The sequence below is a fragment of the Triplophysa rosa genome, linkage group LG25 (genome assembly GCF_024868665.1).
Source record: "Triplophysa rosa linkage group LG25, Trosa_1v2, whole genome shotgun sequence".
NCBI classification, from domain to species: Eukaryota; Metazoa; Chordata; class Actinopteri; order Cypriniformes; family Nemacheilidae; genus Triplophysa; species Triplophysa rosa.
The window spans coordinates 10,540,172-10,559,174 of record NC_079914.1 but is presented as its reverse complement, the minus strand read 5'-3'; the positions used below and the strand labels follow the sequence as shown (position 1 = coordinate 10,559,174).

Genomic DNA, 19,003 nt, shown 5'->3' with positions numbered 1-19,003 from the left:
CCAGAACACCCTAACAACCATGAGGGGACACCCTAGCAACCACCCAGAACATCAAAGCATGACATAGAAACATTGGCAAACTCCCAGAATACCACAGAAACCACATAGCAACACCTTGGAAAATGCTAAAAAATCAAGTTATGCTCATGAGGTTCCAACCGCTGGGAAGCAAGTGAGGGTTTTATGGGTGGATGAACCACTTCAAAGTAGTGAGGGTCAACAAAATACAACAAACAAGAACCAAAACATCAGCCAAAATGGAGGCAGTTTAATAAACAAATGTTTTTCTTAAAAAGCATCTTTAAAAGTTGACTATAACACTTCAGAAAAAATGTTTTGAGGCCACTTTATGTTCAAAATATTGATGTATAGCCTCATGGAGAGATATTCATTGACATTATAGATCCCTTATTTATCTAGGAGCACAGACACACGCACATCTACAATTTCACCGTATTCCTGGTGGGGGACACAGGATCATGTTTGCCCTCTGAACCTGCTATAAGGGTTTAGGGGTCTGGTCCATTGAGGCCAGCAGACCTGAACAGAGTGAATAGCACATGTGATTAATGCTGGAGAGAAATTAGGGCAAATGGGGGGTACAGGAGCGGTCATGCTTGGCCTGCCCACCCAGTTCAGGATGTAGTGTTTGGGCTGAGTCTGCAGCTGGGACATTCCCACAGGAAAAGACAAAAGAAACAGGATTATGGGGTTAATCTGAATTGGACATAATGTGATTTGACATAGTACAAATTAGATCTACATTTGTAATAATGTTAATGGTGATTATTATTCTTTTTATTCTATATATTATTTAAACGTTCACTTTTGTTCAAAAGTTTAGGGTCACGTGACTGAAAAAGCTTTCGGAAGTCATATGGCTGATTGTTCGAAATAAGTTATTTGGAAAGATGTAATTGTGCCAACCTTTATTTCATTTATTACAAATCCAAAAATATATATTCATATTAATTTTAATTGACACATTTTAGTTTTTTCATTATATAAAATGTGTAATACAAATTATATATATGGAAAAGGATTTAAAGCTTTTATACGTATTTTTTAAAAGTATGGATATAATAATTTATATATAATAAGTCTTATTTATTATATAATTTATATATATTTTTACTTATAAAACCAGCCGATAGGAGATTTACATTGAAGATGTTTTTGATTTGATGACATTGAAGTTTTGATTTATTTTGGATTTGTCTTAATCACAATATAATTCCCATAGTTACATTTGTGTTATTTCATAGTTTTGATAGTAAAAAAAACTATTCAAAATCAAAAACTATTATTCTAAAATAGAAAAAAACATGAATAATGAGTAAAATGACTAACTCAATTCTAACATATTATATTATATATATTTTATTAATATTTAATATTTTGTATATATTTTTTTACATACTAAATATTATTGTTTATTACAATGACAATCCCTTTAAAATATGTTGTGTTTTGTATTAGTTGTAGTATATAAATGTGTAGTGTACAGCATATTCATTTGTGTGTGGGAAACTTCAAAACTCTGATCTGTATCCAGCACATTGTTTCGGAATGTCTTGGAGGGGTTTGGATGCTGTGGAATCATAAGAGGATAACGAGAGTGTGTAAAGGGGAAGGGCTATCAAATTGGTGGGCTGAACTGAAGAGGGGGGAATTGGCCAGGCTCGATCTCTCTAGTCTCTCTCCAGTCAGAGAAAAATTACCCTACAATCCGAGACACGAGACTCGAGCGGGATGTGATAAATACTACACCTTTGATATCTATCCACACAGCAACAATATCGAGGGATTATACGTTCAAGACGCGATGACTGGAGTTTAAAGGTAAGAGCAACTCTTGTTCTCCGATTTATGTAAGTTTCCGTATGTCAAGCATCAGTGATCTTGACCGTTGTGAGTGCTTATCAAGTTTTACTTTTTAAGTTCGTAATGTCGCGAATACGATTTAACAAAAAAAAAATTGTTAAGTAAAAAGTGTTTTTAAAATCTTGATCATATTTTTGACACGTCCTTTAAAATTGTAGTGATGCTATTCATATTCATAAAATTCATATTTATCTGAGAAACCTCCAGTTACGAATTTTAACTGTCGCGTAGCGATAATAGCGCGGCGTGTGACGTACTTATTTAACTTTTTTACGTACCATTATTTTCTTGTGTGCTTATATTTTCTGTTAAACAACTTTTTCAAATGTACAAGTTTTTAGTATTTCTCTCTGTTTCTTTAGGTGAACCTTTTTGTTTTGTGTTTTTAATATATTTTTCAACACTGTATCGTGTTTGTTACTAATCTTAAATGATTAAACTAGTTTTCAAACGCTTAAATAAAGCATTTTTCTTATTTTCATATCAAACCATCGCAAATACTGCCAAATGCTTATCTGACGTTAACCTTCGCTCATTTATGTTTCTATTTTGTTTATTCTAGTGTTTTCATGATGCAGTTATCGGATTCTCTCACAGCATTCATCCTCAGCAAGGATTTTTACCTGACTTCAGAAAACGCTGGTTGAATGACATCATACTAAACGGAGAACTGGATACTCGGCTCCTCAATTCCACCAGCATCCCCCTGTGGCCCTGTGGTGGATTGCACGTTGGATTAAAAACTTCCCAAGCCTGTGTGAACCATGGATGACCTAATCGCCAGACACTACAACTTCACCGGGAAATTTCGCAAGGTCGTCGGCGACCGCGGCCTCCGAGCCGACTCCGTCGTGTTCATCATCGTGTGCTGCTTCATCATTCTGGAAAACGTTCTGGTCCTCCTCACCATCTGGAGGACCAAGAAGTTCCACAAGCCCATGTATTACTTCATTGGGAACTTGGCTTTGTCAGATCTGCTTGCCGGAGTGGTTTACACGGCAAACATCTTGCTGTCAGGAGCCAACACTTACAAACTCACCCCCACCCAGTGGTTCTTCCGAGAAGGAAGTATGTTTGTGGCTCTGGCCGCTTCGGTGTTCAGTCTACTGGCCATCGCTATCGAGCGACACCTGACCATGCTAAAAATGAAACTTCACAATAATGGCAAAACGTGCCGTGTGTTCATGCTCATCAGCACCGTGTGGTTCATCGCCGCCATCCTGGGCGGCCTTCCCATCATGGGTTGGAACTGCATCGACAGCATGGACAACTGCTCCACGGTGTTGCCTCTCTACCACAAGACCTACATCCTCTTCTGCACCACCGTGTTCAGCGTCATCCTCATGGCCATCGTCGTCTTGTACGCCCGCATCTACGCCCTGGTTCGCACGCGGAGCCGCAAGCTGGTCTTCCGCAAGGTGGCCAACGGCCGCGGCTGCAACAAGAGCTCGGAGAAGTCCATGGCGCTTTTGAAGACCGTCATCATCGTGCTCAGCTGTTTCATAGCGTGTTGGGCGCCGCTCTTCATTTTGTTGCTGCTCGACGTGGCCTGTCAGATCCGCACCTGCCCCATACTCTACAAGGCCGAGTGGTTCCTGGCGTTGGCCGTGCTCAACTCCGCAATGAATCCTCTTATTTACACCCTGACCAGCAACGAGATGCGCCGGGCGTTCATCAAAATGCTCAACTGCGGGATCTGCAGCCTTCCGGCCGGGAAGTTTTCGAGGCCCATCATGGGCGCCGAGTTCAGCCGGAGCAAGTCTGACAACTCATCCCACCCGAATAAAGACGAGCCCGAATATTCGCCCAGGGAAACCATAGTGTCCACTGGGAATATCACTTCTTCTTCGTAAAGACAAGAGACTTTAGAGGAACTACTGTGTATTTTTTCGTCTTCATTCATAGCGAATGTGTGTGTGGACGGTTGTGTTAGTTTTCAAGATTTCATCACACTTTTACCCTTCAGTATCAGAACAAACATATAGGGAAGCACTTAACTAATAATTATTCAGTGTTATTCGTCCATTTTGTATACTTGTGGAGTGGAAACGATCAGTTTAGAGCACTTTTTGGGGACTTTCTAAAACGGATTGAAGTGAAACATACTAGTTCGTCGTGGTCCGTACTACATTGTCGAAATTAAGAAAGAAATACGATTGCGAGGTACTTGTGTTTCTTCGATTTAACACTGCGGTATTAGGATGATCTTTTGCCCGGGAGAATGTATTTTGTAAATGTATTCCTTCGTCTTTCAACAAATAAAGTTTTGTTGTAGAAGCTCAGCGTGCGTGTACATTAGCTGTCAATATTAATTTATCTTGGAAACAGTTCGAATACATTTGAAACTTGGAGAGGGATGGAGAAAATTGTAAATATGTTATTATTTTACTTTTACAATAGCGTGTCATGTATTATACTGCTATATAGACTTTACATTAAATTACTGTCAGGGGCAGGTTTGTCTCTGCGGTGTAGCATGATGGCTCGCATCTATTGAAGTTAATGTCATGGGATCTGAGATTATGCATCACGCATGTCCAAATAAACCGTAATGCTGATCTGGTTTGTTAATGCTTGTTTTTTCATCCATGTTCTTTAGAAATACAGTTCAATCATGAGCCAGTTTTGTTCTTCTTCACTGTTGCACATTGTAACATCTAGTCGGTGTTTTGTTGTTTTAGTTGTTAATAAATATCAATGATAAAATCTATCAAATGTGTCATTAATAACATATTTTGTTGTTGCTCTTTCAGTGGCTTTGAAGTGAATGCTTGTGTACATTATTTTCATCTGGTAATATAGACCATCAACATCATATATATAATACTGTATTCATGGGCGTATCCCATTTTTGTTTAAAATGCTAGAGTAAGAATGCACCCGCCCCTGAAACTACCGGACTTAGTAAAATTAATAATAATATACTAGTAATATTATACTATGTTAGTAATATCAAATGGCACATCATGGTTTTGATAATATGTGGTGAGGCTATTGGCCAAAAAAGACACATCTTTCCAATTAAAAATACATTATAATTAATATATATAATTAATATATAATTATTTTATACATATTGTTTAGTGTTACTTAATGTTACAATAAATATACCTGTCAATTATAATTAAATAACCTAATTATAATTATACTACAAAACTATTTAATAACACTTCTGAAGAGCACGCCGGACAAAGAAGCAATTTTGATCTTACTGATTCATTCACATTTGGAAAATAATGTCATCATACATGCTCCGAGAGCACCACCTGGTGGACAACTGCTGAAATGGCGTCTTTAACTGGATCTTTACTGAGTGATGTCTTTTTACATGTTTAACATTGTAAACAAATACATATTTATGCAGTATGAAATGCAGAACATAACTTCTTCTTAAGAACACATTTTACACAATGATTAAGACAGCGAAGAAAAAAGACGGACAGACATAAAGTGATATTTATGTTGACTGAATTCTTTTTTTAATTAGGCAAGTGTAAAATGATCACAAAACAGGAATATACAAATACAAGTGGATTTGCATCGAGTAGGGAAAAGCAGTACGGTTAATACTTGTACTGAAACAAACAAAAATAAAACATTAAAATAAAATAAAAAAAATAAAATAAAAACATTTAAATAGGGGATGTGACATTTTAAATTCTGACGCACATTAAATGTTTCATTTATCTTTTATCTGCAATAAATGTGCCATTTTTAAGAGACTGTGCACTTTCTTGGGAAATACAGGGAAGCTTAAATAGTTGCTTAATCGTTTTTTTACATACAAAAGATACACCACGTACAATATAACCTACTGTATATATTCTATATATTATCACTAAGATAAAAGAACCCAAACCTGTTTTTGTTTATACATCTCTGGGCGTAAACCAACTCCTCAATTTCTGAAATACACGTACACAGTTAAAATGATGCAAGAAAAAAATATTTCACAATAGCAAGAGACAATTGCAGAAATGTCTTTTCATTCAAAACATTATTATTCAAACGTAATTTTAAGCGTGACTGTAAAGCAAATCTCTCCAACAATATGAATAATGCATTACTATGCAAATCAAGATTTTGCTTTATTTAAGACACGTGACCAATGATGTATATTCTTCACGGGTTCAGTGGGTTCATTTTATTGATGTCACGGTATGCACCCTGCGACAAGACTTTACATAAAACACCCGTTTCTTATACATTTTGGTTTATTTTGTTTGAAAAGTGAAGCCTATTTGTGTTTACGACTGCCGACAGTGTCGCAAAATCGATATATGTCATTTGTGTCACACATACACAACATTAGACGAAACTGTTACCAAAATATGCAACCAAACTCTTCACCCAATTTCACGGCGATGGTGCGCGCAATGCATCGCGGGAACGCGAGTCCTGTTTGCCAAAGCTCCGTATCGCCAGTCGTTACGTCTGCGACGCTGCAGCCTACACCTCCCACAACTCCACGCGTTTTCTGTACATTGGCTCATGTTATACATGGGGGAATATGAGAGCTGCGGAGGAACCGAAAGCGACAGCGGCAGCCCTGGCGATAAGTATAACGATAAATAGTCACCGTGGAGCGGTTGACGTTTAATGCCAAACCACGTAAAACAGGCTGTCGTTAAAGATAGGATAACTGTGTTTTGGCGTTGTAGTTTTTTTTTTCATATAAATTTGGCGTGAACGGGGGTAAGGCACCTCCCTGCCTGCGCCGCGCCGGGGTGCGTGTGCGTTTTTCGGTAGGCTTTATTGCATCACCGCGCCGCGGTGCGTTACTGTAACCGACCCGAGGTGCCACGCCGCCGGTTACAGTTGCCGTTACAGTCGGCCGATACTATGTCAGAAACACAGAAAGACGAAGTATTACCGCGAACCTGTCCTGCTGAGCTATGCAATGAAAAAATGGCAACTTTGGTCTCTAACAGCTGCGCTTTGTAGCCATAAAGTGCAAGTGTGCCGAGAACTGTAGCGGGGCGGTTTCTGTGCCTGTTATTAGAAGGTGAGCAAATGTGTAGCATTTCACTCCAATGTTACTTTATTAAAACGCTGTGCATTGTTTTATTTTACTTGCATGTACATTGCTATGGTTGAGTTGTATAAATATTGAATGCTTTTACATCTGTTTATTCAATAATTCGTTTGTGGAGAGTATTTTAAGTACGCACGTATTGTTGTTGTGGAATTTACCCTGTTGGTAATTGTACAACATGTTTCATGTGTGTCATTCAAGTTGTTCAACGCTTGAATGACTTTTAATGAGTTTTAAAAGCCAGCCTGTTACCCTTAAAGGTGAAGTTTGTAACAGTTTTCGTACACCGCACCGAAAGGAGTGTCAATAACTGTTTCTGTCTGACAGGTTTCCAAAACACCATTGGTAGAAAACATATAGCCACGCCCCCAACTTAATGCCATTGGTTTAGACAGTTGACCTGGTCAAGTATTTAGAAAGCGTTACAGTATTTGATGCTGCGTTACATACACCTCGGATTTAGGATATTTCTCATCTCAACCTGGAAATAATGTATGGAACTGCGCTCTTTTAACTTAATACTTTTAATGTTATTGAAGGAGTAGTTCACTTTAAGTTAAGCCCCCATTGACTTTCCATGGTAATTTTTATTCCTACTATGGGAATAAGTAGGAATAAAATCTTTTTTAATTTATTCCTACTTCCTAAAATATTTTATTCCTACTATGGGGCTTATTTTGAAGTGAATTACTCCTTTAAATTGAGACGTTATTTCCGGGTTTGAAGTGTGAAATATCTTAAATCTGAGGTGATAACTTGGAAAAAATCTATGGAACTGCCCTCTTTTAACAATACTAAATACTTTTATGTTACTAAATCGAGACGTTATTTCTGGGTTTGAAGTAGGAGATATCATAATTCTGAAGTAATAACTTATAAACTAATTTATGGAACTTCGCTCTTTTAATGTTATTATACTAAAAACTTTTAATGGTAGTAAATCAAAACATTATTTATGGGTTTAAAGTGGGAGATATCATAATTCTGAGGTGATAATTTGTGGACCTAAACTCCTTTAATGTTACTAAATACTTTTATTGTTACTAAATCGAGACGTTATTTCCAGGTTTGAGTTGGGAAATCTCCTAAATCTGAGGTGTCTGGAACGCAGCACTATTTAGAGCAAGTTAACATGTGTAGGCCTACATATTTACAGTTGATATAATTTTAACAAAAGTGTCATAACAGGAGTTTCTTGTTTTTTCCAACAGCTTTGAACTGCAACGAAATAGGCCGCCCCCATGGAACGAGCAGGAAGCATCCAACTCGATATTCCGGACTTCAGCAACTCCGTCCTGTCACACCTGAACCAGCTGCGCATGCAGGGTCGCCTGTGTGACATTGTGGTCAACGTTCAAGGCCACAGCTTTCGCGCCCACAAGGTGGTCCTCGCCGCCAGCTCCCCATACTTCAGGGACCACATGTCGCTGAGCGAGATGAGCACCGTTTCCATCTCGGTGATCCGCAATCCGTCCGTGTTCGAGCAGCTCCTTTCGTTCTGCTACACGGGCCGCTTGTGCCTGCAGCTCGCCGACATCATCAGCTACCTGACGGCCGCCAGCTTCCTCCAAATGCAGCACATTATCGACCGCTGCACTCAGATTTTAGAGGGGATCCACTTTAAGATCAACTTGTCGGATGTCGAGGAGGAGCTGGGAAGCGGAGCGCACCGGACGGCCAGCCATACCATTGAGTCGGGGAGGAGTGGATCGGCACTGGGGGGGTCCCGCTCTATAAGTCCCAGACACGGAAGTGCGAGGTTGATCGGCAACGCTGGAGGGGTGATCAACATCCGTGACGTCAGGGAGGTGCGAGAGATCAGTCCACCGGGGGAGTCCATGAGCCCGCAGATAGTGGAGCACAGTGGAATTGGGTCTGAGGAGGTGGGGTCCGGGAAAGAGCCCATTCTGCGTATCAACCGGGCCGGTCAGTGGTACGTGGAGACGGGGACTGCGGCGGAGAGGGGAGGAGATGAAGCCATGCGTGTCGTGGATGGGTTTCGGATTAAGACGGAAAGGATGGAAGAGTGGACTCAGGCATCAGCGGAGGAGGGGAGTGGGGCAGAGGAGGGGCCGATGGTGATGATTGACACATCGGGTCGTAGCACGCTGGTACAGGAGGGGGCACGAGGAGGAAAAAGTTCACAGCCTTCCAGTAGCTTCAGTGAGACGGACAGGTGTGTAAAATCAATGTACTTTTAAAGGGATAGCGCACACAAAAATGTTGTAATTTACTCCCCATTCAATCATAACTTTCTTTCACTTTCTATCTTCTGTGGAGCACAAAAGATAATATAATGTATAGCTGGTTGGGTGGGTTCAAAACAATAATGGCAGTACATTATGACTCACTTTAACGGTCACTAAAACCTCCAACCCAGTGTCAGCAAAAAAGTAAATGAAGCTCACTGATTATTTTCCTTCAAACTTGGATCATGTTCTTAAAAACAATCTGATATGTATGCAGTTTCACAGTAAAATTGTGCTGGCGACCATGATATTATTAAAAATAAAATGTTTTTTTGAATTTAGTGACATTTCTCCTTTGAAAGCAATTTTATTGGTGCATGTTATTCCAAAGAATTTAATGTTTTCATCAAAATGTAATATCCCTCTTACTCTAAAGTGTGCCTGTTTTGCCCCGTAAACCCTTTTTGTAATATAAAAGATTTTTGTTTTTCTCCATCAGGTTTAGTCCAACAGGAAGTGTGGTTGTGATGGCTGATCGACAGAGAGCCAAGAGTGAGTCTCCAGGAAGAGTGGATGACCAGAGACACCCCACCTCACAGGTGTCCATTCCAAGACGTGAATTGCCTGACCAAAGCTTGACATTCCCTCTTAAGTCTTTAGTCTTTATAATTATTTTGACTGGATCCTAAAATACATGTAAAACATGAGTATTGTGTTGTTTTAACATGAATATGAACTTGGTTTCTTTGCGGTATTCAAGACCTGCAAACATTGCATCTTTCATTTGGACCAGTCCCATTTCAATTTTCTGCAGATAAATGGAAATCAAAAAGATACATTCAGAAAAACAGAAAATATTTTTTTCCTCAGCTGTATATATAATGAATTAAAATTGTATTCTTACATTATTATATTAATTCAAATATTGTCATTTTGGTTGATAGCCATGTAGTTAGCTTGCTAACGCATAGTGCCAGTGTGCTCACAGTGACCCAAGTTTCCCAACTTGTGTCCATTGCCGAACCATATCCCCTATCTCTGCCCAATTGTTTCCTGTCAGCTCTATTCTGTCCCTAAAATATAACTTGAAAATATTATTGCCATTTTGGGACCCACATTTTGTCATTTTATAATTGCTTCATAATAAAAGTTTATAAGTTATAAGTTAGTTATAAGTTTTAATCATGAACACAGATTGTAACCTGTCAATTTTGCTCAACAGGGAGAAGAACAGGCTGTGTTTGACATGGGAGGATACGAAGAGTACCTTCGAGAACAGGTAGGAGATAGATGGTTCCGCTACAACCCCCGACTGACCTGCATCTACTGCTGCAAGTCCTTTAACCAGAAAGGCAGCTTAGATCGCCACATGAGGCTGCACATGGGCATCACCCCCTTCGTGTGCCGCATCTGCGGCAAAAAATACACCCGCAAGGACCAGCTCGAGTACCACATCCGAAAGCACACGGGTAACAAGCCCTTCCATTGCCACGTGTGCGGCAAGAGCTTCCCCTTCCAGGCCATCCTCAACCAGCACTTCCGCAAGAACCATCCAGGCTGCGCCCCGCAGGAGGTGTCGCACAGCGCCTCGCCCGAGACCACCACGGTCACCTCCCGCGGAGGCCAGAACGAAGACGAGTCGCCCACTCAGGAAGAGTCTGAGGGAAATGGCGGGGCGGGAGGTGCTGGTTCGTCATTCGGAGAAGGGGTTCAACCCTCGGTCTCCACCACCGGGCCCGATTGAAAAGCTCAGAGTTGGAAAACATAAAGAGTTTGTGGAGGCAGAGAACATGGGGGTCCAACATGATTCTCTGTTCTTTGACTCCCAACATCAGAAACTGAGATAACTTTGGGAAAGCCAGCAGGAGTTTTTTCAGCTGCTGTCAACAAAGAACGGATAAAAAGGGAGATTCTACTAGAATGTTAAGAAAGTTAATAGGATAAAAAAATGCAACGAACAGTTCGCTAGGACTAGTATTCTTTAGGGATTTATAAATGGTATTTCCGCTTTAAACCGCATCTACCTTCACCGTACAAACTGAACAGGACATCATCAAATGAAGACAAGCCACACTCCGGCAACCTCACACTCGATGCAGTGATCTTTTGTTTTGTTTTTAGCCTCTCCTGTCTTTTATATACGTTAGGTTTTTTAATATTTTTGTACTACTACAAATCTTCGGAATTCAGGACGAGCAAAAGAGAAGCTCTAGCTACGATTTGGTCAGATTCCGTCGAAATTGCCAAACTTTTCTGTGCCAGAATTCTAAAATGAGGACGTCGATGTCCCTTGCTATTCTGCCTTGAGACAATCTTAAGAAATTCATCTGGGGGTGGACGTCATACTCCCCGGCCATGGCAAGCTTAGAAAAACGGGTTTGTTTTTTATTAGGGACCCTCAGGTCTGACCCAACATCAGATTTTTTTTAATTTTGTTTATTAAGTGCCGTTTCGGCCTGCCGTAACATCAAAACGCATTGCTCACTTAACTTACAGGCCTCAGATATAACGCAAAGAAATTCTAGTCGTAGAATCGGTCGTACAGGTTCTACAAATGGAAAAGTTCATAAGTTTAACACTCACATTGTTTTATGTTTTCACGTTGGTCATTATACTGTGATATAGGCACGCTGGGGGAAAAGCGGTAGAATAAGATAGAATATAGCAATGGTATACGTATTGCGTTTTCTTTCCCGGCAAAGCCTTCGTTTAGCTCCCTACACACAACCCCAGCTGCTGAATGTTGATGAAACATAAAAAACAGGAAATTCTTCAACCCCAGATAAGCTACAATACCGCTCAGTTACCTCTCTCACACATCACTACGCAATACCGATCTGTCACACACAGATACGTGGATGCACTCAACTGTATTTTACGTTCAGTGTTTTTTTTTTTTTTTATTTTTTTTTTTTTATTTTTTTTTTATTTTTTTTTTTTGTTTTTTTATTTTTTTTTTTTTAGAATGTGTTAGCACAGTGGTCCTTCGGAGGGCAGTTTTGTGTCGAGTCAAGAAATACGGAGATGATCCATGACATGGACTTGAAAAGGTCGTCCGAGCTGTTTTCGTAGGAAACAGAAACCGTATGTCTGCGATGAACGGGAAGCAAAGAAATGCCACGGAATGACTTTGAGCGATTTCCCTTCATCTGATGGGAGGCACTTTAACCTCACGGGGTCAAGTGCCTTGACACGTGGCTTTTGAACAGATGTTTTCAGCTGGTGCTATGACCTGAATTTACTGAAGTTCTCAGTAACCAAAGGAGCCGAATAATATTGTGAAACCCTATGATTTGGAGGAAAGTGAGAGATTAGATCAGGCACTTAAAGGGTGTGGGATGATTTTAGTTTTAACTGTATGTCTATATACATGTGTCACTTATGCATATTTAGACCAATTTATACTCATAATAAACTACACAGAGGCCGTTTTTAAAGAACGATCTACAAAAGGAAAATACGTTTTAGGTGGTGAAACTGTTATCATTTTCTACAAGGCTGTGAATCACACTTCGTGTGACCATTTTTTTAGGAAAGGTTTATTGCATATTATAAGAAATAAAACATCTACTGATATTTCCGATTTTGCACCTCACCTCGTATTAACACAGATAAAACCTTTTACAAACGTTTGCCGTTTATCACAATCGTGAACACAGGTCAGCAGGTAAACACTTCTTGCAAATATCAGGAACTCACTGTTTACTTTTCATGTTTACCTTTTTGGTTCGTACCAAGCCGTTCCTCTTACTCGGAAGTCGGGCTCTGGGTAACTCGGGTCGCCATATTTCACAACAGCAGCAAAAAAGAACCTACACAGTTGAACATTTCCTCTTAATGTAAATAACCCATGCCTCAGTCGCAGGGAAATAAGATCCTGAAATTGTGTCATTTCTACTCGGTTGTACAGAAACCGGTGGGCGAGCATGTTGATACTGCTTTTATTTGTCACGGTTTAACCTCATGAGAAAGGGGTTTGTCAATAAACAGCATAATCATTAGAAAATATCAAGAAGAATATAAAACAGGTTCTTGTTTTTTGACTTTTGTTTTAATTTTAGATTTGGGGCATGGGCCTGTTTGTGTGTATGCCAATCATATTATCTCTATGTGAATGAATTCCAATTTAATAACAAGGGATTTGTATCTATAATCATGCATTCCAACAGTCGGAATTTGGTCGTATTGATTTGGGTTTTAGGGCTAATGCAAATTTTAGCATGTTTTCCGCATGACCTTTGATGGTCAACCAACCTGCCTGTTCTACGTTTTCGTTGTTCTTAAACGATACTATCAATTCGAATATTACGTGTTTTGCTTTTGTATTTGTTTTTTAAGCTTTAAATAACAGCGGAGCATATATGTGTTGCTACAGTGTATATACTAGGCTGTAATGTATAATGTTTCTATATGAAAACACATCTACTGCGGTGTTGACCAAACAAGTCACGTCTAACCAAATGACATCAGCTCATAACACAGTGTTACAGAATGTGTATGGAACTACCTATGAAGCAATATTCCACCCCATTTCCTAAAACTCTTCGTTGCGTTTGAAATAAGTAACTAACTATTGTGGGGTTAGTAATCATAATAATGATTGTGTGTGGACAATATTGATCAAACTTTTACCAAAAATGACAAATTGACCTTTAATCTGATTAAATGGAAAGAAAAATGTCCCTTCTGAAAGAATTTAAAGCAACTGGGTAGTTGACAAATAAACCGTACCCTATGTGTCCTATGGTGTGACAGGAAAAATTTACAAAAAAAAAAAGATTAACAATTTATTATTTTGTATCAACAGGGGGCCCCCAGCTGACTTTCAAGGGGGCTCAAGATGACTAATATTTTAAAATGAGACAAAATGAGCATAGAAAAACATTAAAAATATTTATTATTAGGCCATTTTTATAATGAACAAACTTTTCCCAGTCGTTTCAAGCTTTCAAGGTAACTCTTTTGGAGTCCCTTGGAGCCAAAAAGGTTGAGAACCCCTGTTATAAATTATGAATATTTATAAAATAAAATATTTTATATTCGTTGTTAGTTTTTTTTCTAACTTTTTGCTGTCACACCATAGGACACATATACAATATATTATAATACAATAACTACCCAATTATGCTTTTTGGCAAATGTGATAAAATTATATCCTGATTCAATTACCCTCCAATTTTCATGTCATGTTTAAGCTTGTGAAAGGTGGTGAAATGCATGTCTTGTTTTGGGGAAACCTTATAATAATCCCGAGTCATATCTTATGAATTTATTTAATTGCATCAGAGACAGTGTGCAAATATTTTGTACAAGCAATGTGTTCTGATGTATATAGTTTCTAAATATATTAACTTTAGTCTGAATAAGCAAGCAAACATGATACTTCATCAAAAAAGTTGTTTTGTTACCTCAAAAAGTCTTTGTACAAGGAATCAAGACATTGTTTTTCTACTGGCCGTCAGCAGAATTTGTTTATTTGCATGTTGTCTTTATCTTTTGTAATGGCCAAACGTAAAGAGATTTCTAGGCATCAGAATTTGTACCAAGTGAAGCCAAAAGTTTGACTTTTACAGCTTGTCTTGCGATATTGTTTCTTTTGCAAAAAGCAATATAGTCTGTTCTTTTCATGTGTCTTATGAAATGTTAATCATTTTAATTTAAATCCTTAGAAAATATTTTAGCATAAGATAAAACAAAATAGAGATACTTCATTCTTGGAAGTTGGTCCAAATTCCAAACATGACAGTATCTTATTTACGCAAATTTTAATAGCAATCCAATATATTTATTGAAATAGTCAATATATTGTTAAAAACATAGACATTATATTCATAGGTGGGAAAAGTTATAATTAGTTATTTGAAGTTAATCAAGAGTTTATGATTAGTCTAAATTTAAGAGAACTGTTCAAATTATCAAAATTAATAATGTGAAAGCCATAACCACTATGTTTTTGTCTCACTGGCAGTCTGTCAAGTCCATTCTTCTAAATAGAAATAAAGCACTTTAAGTGTAACTGTGAAGGATTTTTTATTATGTTCTTTAAATGTATTACTATGTACGCCCAGATTGTGTGATACTGCTAAACCCAAATTTCTAATATGAAAAAATAAACCTGTTTTATCCTTATTTCTTGCCTGTACACATATTGTTTGTATATCTTTTCAAACCCTAAAGATGCTCTTGATATGTGTGTTTCCGTTACTTGCTTGTTCAAGAACCAAACAGTTATGAAAAATTTAAAAGTTCATTTATAACCAATAATAGAGAAACAAGGCAGTTCGTCAAGTTACAATGAACTGCAAAGTTGAGCAATAACCATCATCGCAGAATTAGCTGCTCCCACAAGGGTTTGCCACTCGACCGGTGAAGAGCAATGCGTTGATACTGGACTCTCGGATCAGCAGAAGGAACGGTCTGTTTGCTATGAATGACTCCCGGAAGGGGTTTAAGGAACGTCCTTTGGCTACCACAGCAGTGGCAGCGGCAGCCTCGCTGCCTTCTTCATTTACCTGAAGGAGAAATCGGAGAGAAATGCTAGCTGACAGGGTTTGGACTGTCTTGTAATGCAGTTCCAAAAACAAAAACATTTTGAAGGCATCTTACCTCAAGGAAGGCTTTGTGGTAGGCGTCAGAGATGTACAGGTTTGGCCCATCCTCAGCAACCATACCTGGGACGAAATAACAGTAAAACATTCAGCAGCAGTAGGAAGTTTTGTATCAGGATTGTCAAACAAACGCGAGTCGTACCTGGAAGACTTGCGCGCGTTGGACTAAAAAGATCCTCGAGACCCATTTTCTCCAGCTCCTCTTTGAGACTCAAGCTGTCCTCAATACGGAAGCGAGGGATCTGCATGGTCACTGTGGTCTCATTCATTTTATTAAGCCAACCAACAAGTGCCTTGAGGTTCATGTTTGCCACCACCTTCATTGAATGCAGTTAGGCAAATGTTAAGTTTCACAACATTAGAATATTTTAGGAAGAAAATTGACTAAATGACTTACTTCTGACAGAGCTGTGCCTTCATTGGGTAAAATCAATATCATTGTGATGTCACGACCGTTATAGGGCAACTCCAGTATCTTGACCTTGTCGTCGGGTATGTAAGCATACTGGAACTTCCTCTCTTGGTACATCATGGGTACCGGACAGCTGTGTGTTTCGCTAACGTGAAAGTCTAGATTCATGACATCTTGCTTATCGAACTTGTGCTTCCATTGACCCTAGAAAGAAACAATTAGAGGAAGCTGAATTTATTTGCGTTTCGTTAAGCTTATGCCTTTCTGCATCCTCGCTTACTTTGAAGTAGATAGCGTTGACCAAGACTAATATGGTGTCGGAATCTATTGAACCTTCTGGCAGGGTATCTTTTATTCTGTTCTCTGTTTTGTTGGCAATCCATTCGTTGATCACCATCCTTGAATCATCAGGTTTTTCCTGCAAGACAAAAGTCGTGTTTGGCACAACCACAAGGTTTGGATGCCCTTCAGGGAACATTCAGGAAATGAACTGACCTTAAAATTGAGAGGCATCATTTTGGCCCCATACACCATCTCGCTGATGTGCTGGTAGGTCTCGTTGAAAATCGTGGATTTGTCTCCGAACAACCTGTTGGCAGAGATCAACTCCGTTGTCTCATGCTTTCGCCGATAAAGGCGACAGTTCAGCTTGGCGAAGAAGAAATGAACCTGATCCGACGTCTTCTCCTTTATCGAGTCAAACTGAAACACCTGTTTTAATAAAAATAAAGAATTTTTTTGACTTCCGTTTATTGTCATCTCGTCTTATTTGTGTGCCGTAGTTGACGTCTTACTTTCATGAGCTGCTCCAGTGTTCGGTTGCAAGCTCCTAGCTTTGTCATTGCAAAAGCAGTTGAGATGCTAAGTGGAGATAGAAATATGTTTTCACTGCTGGACTTTCTCTCGGAGAGCTGCTTGAAAAGTGTGAGGGCGAAACGGCTGTTGGCTTTGGATAGTTCTAGGACTCGGGGGTTAGTGCTAACCGGGATCTTCTCAGGTGCTTGAGTTGGTTCTACTGAGATGTCTGGGTTGCGGTAGACACACATTGGCTCCAAAGGCATGTCTTTGGGCTTCGCGTTGCAGATATCTTTGGCTGCGTAGACTGAACAGAGGGCAAACGTCCAGAGGATCCACGTACATTTTAAAAGCTTCATTCTGCCCAAAGTGAAATGAGAAGTGAGTCCAGAAGTTGGCTATTTTGGACATTTGCACATGTACATTTCCAATTTTAAGTTAAACAGCGTGTTAATTGATGTGAACCACTGATTGGATTAGTAATAGTTTGGCGACACTTTTTAAGCTATTTTGAAATGCCCAATACACAAAAAATACATTAGTTTAGTCCTTCATGGGTAGTTTACTTGGTGCACTTTGCAATTTTAAAGGTGTTTATAGTTGTTGCTTGTCACACAGTTTAAACCTGATCCCGGCTGAAAGCCACATCACACTGTGGGATTTTATCATTAATGTCCAACTGTACGACTAGGGCTGTGTATTGGCAAGTGCCTCCCGATACGATACATATCACGATAGATGGGTCACGATACAATATATTTCTATGTATTCCGATACGATACACATTTGCGATATATTGCAATAGTTTAAATAGAGAATGTAAAAAGTAGAGCTAGAAATACAACATGCTGTGCACCACCTGGGGTTTTCTGTAAGGATACGTGTAAAAACATCCCTTACCTCTGCAGAGTGGCCATGATGTGCGATGCATGGACCTTTAGATCAGAGGTTTGGGTTCTCAAACTGTGGATTGCGCCCCTCAAGTGGGTAGCACAGGGGAATAAGGTGGCTCACGCAAGTCACTTGGCTGTTGTGGTGCATTACAGTTAAAACAATGAACATGGGCAGTATAAAACCTCTGGTTCATCCGTGCTGTAAATGTGCTGGTGTCACATCCGTGAAAGCACAATAAATGTCATTGTTACTTTTCTTAATAAACTTTTTGTCTAATGCACTGCAGGAGCCAAGTGACTTGTGTCATGACTTGTGAAGCCTACAAACAGCATTATTTCATATAACTCATTACTCCATTACTTATTTTGAAAACCAAAGCACACCCACACATCAGCTCTGAGAGCTCCAGGCGTTCTTATATTTTTTGCCATGCTCGCTTCCACTTACTTTTGGCCGTATGTATATGATATGATTTAAATAAAAATTATCGATAGTAAAGGTATCACTATCGATACACTATTGAAATTTTTTTTTTTGCGATAGTTACATGTATCGATATTTTTGCACAGCCCTATGTACGACAGTAATGAATTTATTCGAATCTTCTTGTGTGTGTCCGTTTTTAGAGTTCTATGTCATAGGTTGTTGAAGAAGCTGGACTACATCTTGCAACTTCTGACACTGACAGACTTTTAGCAGAGGAAATAGCTATTTAGTGAAACTACCGATCAAAGACTACAGAAATTAGCCTAGGATTGTAAGAATCTTTTAAATCGTACAATATACACTCGGACCAAATTAAATCGCACTACAGGTTGATGATTTCGTAAAAGCCTTTTATTCAAATTCTAATTATGTGTAATGTGAACTGACATCAGGTCTTCACGTCAAAGATCTAACAGTATTAATACTTTCTTACGTTCTAACTTAATACATTATCAGTTAATCACAAAGGTTAACGAAAGAGTGTCTAAGAAACCAAAAAATATCCAAACTTTTCTACCTAGCCTTTTCTGATCAGGTAGCCTATATCATTGCATTAATCGTTAATATCATCCACTTACCTGATGGTCTTATTTCTGTTTTTAAAGACGTGCGTTGAGGCTGTGTTCTACAACACTGATCTCTGGCCAGGTCAGTGGCCGGAGGAAAACTGTGGCAACTGGAGAAAATTTACTTAAGCCAA

The 19,003-nt window shown here is 39.1% G+C and overlaps 3 protein-coding genes across 3 annotated transcripts; 2 read left to right on the top strand and 1 right to left on the bottom strand.

Moving 5' to 3' along the window:
* Nucleotides 1-1,690: 1,690 nt before the first annotated feature.
* Nucleotides 1,691-4,593, top strand: s1pr1 (sphingosine-1-phosphate receptor 1). Its single transcript, XM_057326152.1, has 2 exons — nt 1,691-1,842; nt 2,447-4,593. Exon 2 carries the CDS (start codon nt 2,649-2,651, stop codon nt 3,735-3,737), a length of 1,089 nt encoding a protein of 362 aa, XP_057182135.1. The 5' UTR covers nt 1,691-1,842; nt 2,447-2,648; the 3' UTR covers nt 3,738-4,593.
* Nucleotides 4,594-6,313: 1,720 nt separating this feature from the next.
* zbtb37 (zinc finger and BTB domain containing 37) lies at nt 6,314-12,016 on the top strand. The gene is made up of 4 exons (XM_057326149.1): nt 6,314-6,889; nt 8,131-9,095; nt 9,608-9,707; nt 10,331-12,016. The coding sequence occupies exons 2-4, from the start codon at nt 8,161-8,163 to the stop codon at nt 10,850-10,852; spliced, it is 1,557 nt and encodes a 518-aa protein (XP_057182132.1). The 5' UTR covers nt 6,314-6,889; nt 8,131-8,160; the 3' UTR covers nt 10,853-12,016.
* A 50-nt stretch (nt 12,017-12,066) lies between these two features.
* On the bottom strand, nt 12,067-18,645 carry serpinc1 (serpin peptidase inhibitor, clade C (antithrombin), member 1). Its single transcript, XM_057326150.1, has 7 exons — nt 16,923-18,645; nt 16,624-16,839; nt 16,409-16,546; nt 16,114-16,332; nt 15,859-16,033; nt 15,715-15,779; nt 12,067-15,620 (listed from the first exon to the last, which is right to left on the bottom strand). Exons 1-7 carry the CDS (start codon nt 17,280-17,282, stop codon nt 15,441-15,443), a joined length of 1,353 nt encoding a protein of 450 aa, XP_057182133.1. The 5' UTR covers nt 17,283-18,645; the 3' UTR covers nt 12,067-15,440.
* Between the last annotated feature and the right edge of the window lie 358 nt (nt 18,646-19,003).